This window comes from Gossypium hirsutum, chromosome D11 (genome assembly GCF_007990345.1).
Source record: "Gossypium hirsutum isolate 1008001.06 chromosome D11, Gossypium_hirsutum_v2.1, whole genome shotgun sequence".
Classification (NCBI taxonomy): Eukaryota; Viridiplantae; Streptophyta; class Magnoliopsida; order Malvales; family Malvaceae; genus Gossypium; species Gossypium hirsutum.
This window is the reverse complement of record NC_053447.1, coordinates 51,264,568-51,271,259: the sequence shown is the minus strand read 5'-3', so window position 1 is coordinate 51,271,259 and position 6,692 is coordinate 51,264,568. Positions and strand designations below refer to the sequence as shown.

The 6,692-nt window shown below is 35.8% G+C and overlaps 1 protein-coding gene across 1 annotated transcript; it reads right to left on the bottom strand.

The window, feature by feature from the left end:
• Positions 1 to 1,990: 1,990 nt before the first annotated feature.
• Positions 1,991 to 3,747, bottom strand: LOC107913717 (uncharacterized). The gene is made up of 4 exons (XM_016842390.2): positions 3,615 to 3,747; positions 3,092 to 3,326; positions 2,935 to 2,990; positions 1,991 to 2,342 (listed from the first exon to the last, which is right to left on the bottom strand). The coding sequence occupies exons 1-4, from the start codon at positions 3,654 to 3,656 to the stop codon at positions 2,172 to 2,174; spliced, it is 504 nt and encodes a 167-aa protein (XP_016697879.2). The 5' UTR covers positions 3,657 to 3,747; the 3' UTR covers positions 1,991 to 2,171.
• Between the last annotated feature and the right edge of the window lie 2,945 nt (positions 3,748 to 6,692).

Here is a 6,692-nt window from a genome sequence, read left to right as displayed (position 1 = left end):
TTTAGTCCCAGATTTCACATAATTCCAAGGCATTATTTAAAGCTTTCAAATGCAATTTATTCTAGAGTTACTAGTATTTTTGAAATTTACTATTCATACCTTAAAATAATGTTGTTATCGACAACGAAAATTTGAGGACATTACAATGAAGCCCTAATGTGAGAAGGTAAGGTCCAAAGCAGTTGATCAAGTATGGGCGAAAGGAAGCCCCTTAGCTACTTCTTGTGTAAGGGCTCTCATAAGGTGCGAGATTGCCCCACCAAAGCTAAGTTGTCATCCATTAAATCTTTGAGCGAATCGAAAGCTGAGGGTAGCGATAGTAATTAAAAGCCTCGAGTAGGGAGGCTTGGCGTGATTAGAGCCGTGGAAGTTATGCACCACAAGAAGTTGAGTGTTTAGACTAGGTACCATTTTAGGGTTTCAAAAGGCGAAGGTTAATTAAGCACCAAGGGAGAGTGCTACATCGAGACAAGTGGTGAAGTTTGACCCCTCTTATGCAAGAGTGTAATGGAAAAGTGCAAAAAGTGAATGAACGATGGGACCAAGAGCGAAAGTTCCATCGAGATAAAACATGGTCATAGACAATTTGCGGGTAGAGCACTTAGAGTCGGGACCTCAAAGGTGTTGTTCATGTCATAGGCATCGAAACAATTTAGAGAATAGAGTGTGGAGCTCCTTTAGCAACAATCTGCTCCTGAGCAACCCACTAAGGGTGTGAAGTAAACCCCTTTTAGTGTTGGCAAAAGCCTCCAAGTGTAGATAAAGGCCATCAAGGGCCTAAGGAGGCCCCCTTAGCTGAACAAGTTCAGAATGGTGCATGTGCAAGAAAGAGTCCAAAGGTTCCTAAAACATCCCAAAAGTCTCTAAAACATATGAGAAGACTCTAAAAGCCCCAAAAGAGTCCAAAAGTCTAAAAACGATGCCAAAACCTTATGGAACCGAGTAGAACCTTTCTAAAGGTCTAGAATACTCTAAAAATGTAGAGACTTGTATAGAATTGCATAGATTTTTCTAGAAATATGATCTTGATTGTCCATTGGAATCAATTTCAATAGTTGAATCAAAAGGCCTTGGCTATATAAAGAAAGACACCCTCCCTCATTTGTAATTGAAGCTAGCTTAAGAGAACAACACTTCCAACATTCTCCCAACTCTCTTGCGTGCTTAGGTGTACTCTTTTGTTGTGTTTGTCTAGGTGTACTCTTTTGTTGTGTTTGTCTAAACCTAGAAGCTAGAGAGTGCGTCTCCGAGAAAGATCAAAAGTTGTACTTAGACTGCAAAACACCTAGATGGCTAACACAAACCTAGTCACTTCAATTATTTCTCAATTCCCCTAAATATCAAATCTAAACTATCTAAACTTTATATCCCGAATTCTGTAACGTCCAAATTTTCTTGTATGATCTCTTACCATTCTCATTAATTAGTAAAGCCATAATATTTTCTTCTAAAACACCTCTCTATTCTCCTACACTATCATTACCTTCAACATCTAAACATCAACCTTGTTATTATCTAACCATTACTATAATATTTTACCAACAATCAAAACTATCCTCAAGCATAATCTTACCACCTAAAAATCTATATTACAACAAATCTCCCCATTGCCTAAATATGCTTTATCTCACCACCTCAAAATATTATATTTTATCTCACCATCTAAAACTACCTTCTAAACAGTAACAAAATCAAAACTCATCCAAAAAACACAACAAATAATAAATAAAAATCCAAATCAATAAAATTTTAAAAAGAAAACCCAAAAAATAAATGAAAACTACATCAATCAAAAAAGAAAAGACAAGACTTATTTTAACTCAATTTAAACTTAGAAAAGATGAAAAGAGTAAGTCGATGGTGTTAGTTGAAAAAAGAAAACACTAACCGCAACAACGAAAATGATAACATAAATAGCCATTAATTAAGAGAAAGATGATAAGAGCAAATTAAAATCACCAAACCAAATGCTATTATTTGAACCAAAGAATAACTGAATCATGAGATTTTTTATTTTTTATACTAAGAGCAGTATAGAAGTAAATTCTTTAACAGTTTTTGCAATTACATATATCTCAGTTTTTGCAATTACATATATTTCATTTACACATGCTCAAGCATTAATTGCTTTTAATAAAAATCAAATATAACTTTTTTCAAATCTGACATAGTTACATGGAAGAGTTAAAGAGCAAAATTAGTTTAGGAAGATTGTCAAGAGCCAACATGAAAACTCCCGCCAACATAAACATCAAAACAAAAGCTAACGAAACTTTTGCAATGTAAAGAAAACTTATTCCTGGTTTTGAAACCATTTTGCGAGAATTAGTAAGATCAACGTTCTGTTAAGAATGAAAACAAATATAATAAAACATGTTAGCCAAGAGAGACATCAAAATTCTATTAAAGTGAATGAGTATAATAAAATATATATCAATCAAGAATATGAGATGAACATGTACTAGAGAGTTGAAACAATAAAATGACTTACGTAAATCAAGATTTTTATTGTTAAAAATATAATCTAGTTTAATGTTTATAATAAGCATATATTTGTTGAAAATGATATGGGTTTGTATGGTTATTTGAAAATGTTAAAAACTTTGAAACAAAATTGATTTCTCATTACTAATTTCCAGTAACAGCAACTAGATCATGAGGAAATAGCACCTGGACTAGGAAGGTTTTCAATTTGGCATTCCCTTTTTACAACACTTCATCCATGTAATGACACAACCACTATAATTCCAAACTAGTCTTAGAACTGCAGATATGCAACTGAAGACGTAAAGCAGCTTACTGGAGGCACGTAATGCTTACAAAATTTTATTTCTTCCTTGTCATGAAAACATTAATCAAATCATCCTGACAATTGTTCAATCTGAAAACCGCTTGACAACATACATTAAAGGGAATGCTAGAGGATGTTATTACCTTTCCATTAGGAATCTGTGTCGGAAATCCCCGAACATGTTTGCCTTTTCCAATGCCTAAACAGGAAACACGGACAAGGATGTAAGAAAATGAGAACCTACACAATCCCAACACCCAAAAGCATAATTATATTTTAAACTGATAAGAAGTCAAGTACCAGGAAAATCCATTTCAGAAACAGTTTGCAAATTCCAACCATTGCCATAATTCACAAGAACAGCATCAGGGCCAAAAATAATGGGTTCCTCCCCTTCTCTAATGGATTCAATATGCAAGGCAACCGGAGCTCCGATACCTAACTTTCTATTTATCAATGACACTGCAAATCCGGCCTTAGTACCGGCTGCAAACCGGGTTTTCTTGCCGGAACTTTTGCATAAAACCTCTAAATACTACACATTCGAACACAAATAAATAAATGATAATCGATTTGACTGCTTCCGGAAAGTAAAATCAACATAAAAATCGTGTTTTTTATGGAACATGTAGTGTATTAACAAAACCCATTGATAAACTAGCATCAAAATTCAAATTTTCGAATCAATTTCACAGTTATAGGAGATAATTGCCATCCCCCCACCAGCGGCAGCATATGTCGACATGCATGAACTTAAAGATATATACATGGAAAAGAAAAATACACAGAATTTAAGATAAAAGAAGAGAAAAAGATAGTTTACTGGAGGAGGCTTTGGGGAATTGGCTTGTTCAGCTTCTGACATGGATGGGGATCGGAGAAACAGGGAAGAAACAGCTGCGAACGAGTTGACATCAATTTTAAATTAGTTTATCAAGAAATATATAATAGTAGTGTTCACGAAAGCCCATTGTATCTCAAATCTAGCCCAAAAATCCATTTCTTCCTAAAAAATTCCAAATCGTTGTATCAAATTTTTAAAATTTTTAATTTTTTAAATTATGATTTTTAAAATGCATGCTTTAAAAATACTAATATTTATAATTATTTTGTTCGGATAAATTTTAAAAAAAAATGAGTTATTGAAATTTCATAAACTAACAATAAAAGAAATATTGATATTAACAATTAAAATGAGGATACATGCACAGAAAAATATGTAATATGAGTACTATAAATTTGTGAAAATATATAAATATGATTAATAACATAAAACATATTAAATTTTAAATCAAATAAATATTTGTTGAGTATTTTTTTCGTTGTGTCGCATTGAAGAAGACAGTCGAATATTTATATACATGGTTACTGTTCATAGAATTGACGTTCTTAGTAAACTCTATGCATGTTGGACATGTGTAACTCCTTGGGTATATGCGAGCTAAGATCGCGAGCTCTCCTTGCTGACTTCTTACTGTAAATCTTGCACGCATCCATCTGGTAGGGCCTAGCAGAGTCGCAGGTAGGCAACCCAGACCTTATCTGGTTTTCGAGTTGGAGATCATAAGTATATAATAATCTAGTCCCCCTATTGGGTTTAAGGAGGGTTATAAAGTGGTGCTCCTTAGAGCCATCACTTTGATTTATAAATCTTGCAGAATACGCAACGACCACTGGAATATGACGTTAACTTCGCCACTTTTACGAGTCAATCGCACCTATTTGTATCTAACTGTTGGTGCTCCTTGGTTATTTGAACCGTCAAAACGTAGGGAAGAGAAACTTCCTTAAAATGGGGTTTTGAAACCCTAAACTTACAATTTTAACATTTTTTACAACCAGGCTCGATTGAGGCTTTCTTCAAGGTAAATCTTGGTAACTTTCTCGTCTTAGGTTTTAGCTTTCTTCTATATTTTTTTCTTCTTTTTTTCTACATCAGAAATATGTCGAGAATGAGGGGGTTAGTGGTCGAATAATTCCCTATTCCCACCACGAGAGCATGCTTTGAAGATCATTGTAGAAGCTAACTTCTTCATTTCCACTACAAAATAAGAAGAAATGAGTCGAGCTTTGGGCGCACGGGGGATTCAAATCCCTAATTTTGCTTATGAATTCTTAGTTCTTGATGGGCCACAAAGGCTTATTGATACTAGTGACAGCAACTTCTTGCTACCCATCCATGCTCTAGAAGTCAAGTTCTACTTGCCCTTGCATTCATTATTCTGTCATCTCCTTCAAGAGTACCAGATCGCTACTGGTCAACTCTGTGGGTTCTCCTAGTGGATCATAGTGGCTTATTTTATCAATTGTTGTCGACATAAAGAAGCACCACAGCTTGCGGTTTTCCAACCCAAAACTAGAAGAATTCGTTAGGCTTTTATTATTTTTCTCCTCGCGATAAAACTAAGACTATAATTGCGAATCAATGTCCTAATATTCAAATAAATTGAGGAAAATATATTAGGGTGAGATGTAAGCTTGCTAACAGATTTGATTTTACCACAAAGTGGTTTACACCGAGTACAGGCATGTGCTCATTCAAGCGAACCGTTAGGACAGATGGTAGTTTAGCCTAGTTGGAAAGGCTTCACGTTGGCAGTTTATTGGTTATCGAAGATATTATAACCATGAGGAACGTGTTTCGATACTATTTGGATAGCCTTAGCCCCAATGGGTATAGGCGAGGTGACAATAGGGAAGTTGTTGAGGAATTAGGTGCGAACCCTGAAAAACGGACATGGCACCACGTAGTCAAAGATGTCAACAATGATCTAGGTCTAATCTTGACAAGATTTAAAGAGAAATCCAAGAACTTCTTTTATAGTTACTGTAGGATGAAACTTCGCCCTAGATTTTGGTGGTCTCATTGCAGGAAGAAAGTGGTGCCAATATTAATTTGATAACTACTCTTGCTGATACTAAAATTTTTGGTGGTCCAAGCACAGGTCGCAGTTCTAGAAGCGACTTTGAGGAAACTACCAGTGTATCTTGAGAAATTAATGAAGCTATGGACCTACGAGCTTCTCTGAGGGAAATGTGTAAATAGCACAAAATCGATGTAGGGGATATTAACGTGGTTATCAGTAGTTTAGAGGAGGTAAATAGTAGAAGGCTAGAGTTTTGTTGTAAAAGGAAGGTAGATCATGATGGGCCCTATGTTCTGATAGCCATTACTCCTACTTCTCCATTGGCAAGCTCACCATCTGTGGCTTGTAAGAGTTCTCCAATCATTGTTCGTGGTAGTTCTTCTCCTTCTATTCCTATTTGTATCCCTCATCCCCCTTTATCTCTTGTTGAGGAGCCATCTATTGAAGATGATGGCGAGCTACTCCCAGGTCACAAGTGTTTGAGCACGAGGGAATTATAGAGTATGATTGAGAAGTGGAAAGCTTCGATGCCAAAAACTGCAAAAAGGTGAATGTGTGAAGTTGAGTCATCTAATGGTTCACAAGTCTCCTTTATCGAAACTCAATTCTTTTCTACAAGCTCTCCTAGATGAAGCCACCATGATGAGTTTGGGCCTTGATGAAAGTGTTGGTGGGGCAGAGGCTAATCAGAAGTAGCTTGGAGGAACATTGGAGATCTCTCGCAAGTAAAATCTTAAGATGATGGAGGAAAATGAAATGCTCTACAAGAAAAATAAAGAGCTCGCTGGGAAATTGGGGGCTGCGCAAGTAAAAAATGATGAATTATCTGGTAAGGTCATAGATTAAAGAGAGCGAAATGATGCCTTAGACACTGAGTTGAGGAGAACTGCTGGAGAGCACAAGGCAACCGTGAACCAAATATTTACAGAACATGAGGCTGTGATGGCGAGCTCAAAGCAAAAACAAGTAGAAGCCTTAGAAAAATTCAAGAAGGAGACTCTAGAAACTTTGAGCAGTCTCGCCGTTGAACTCAA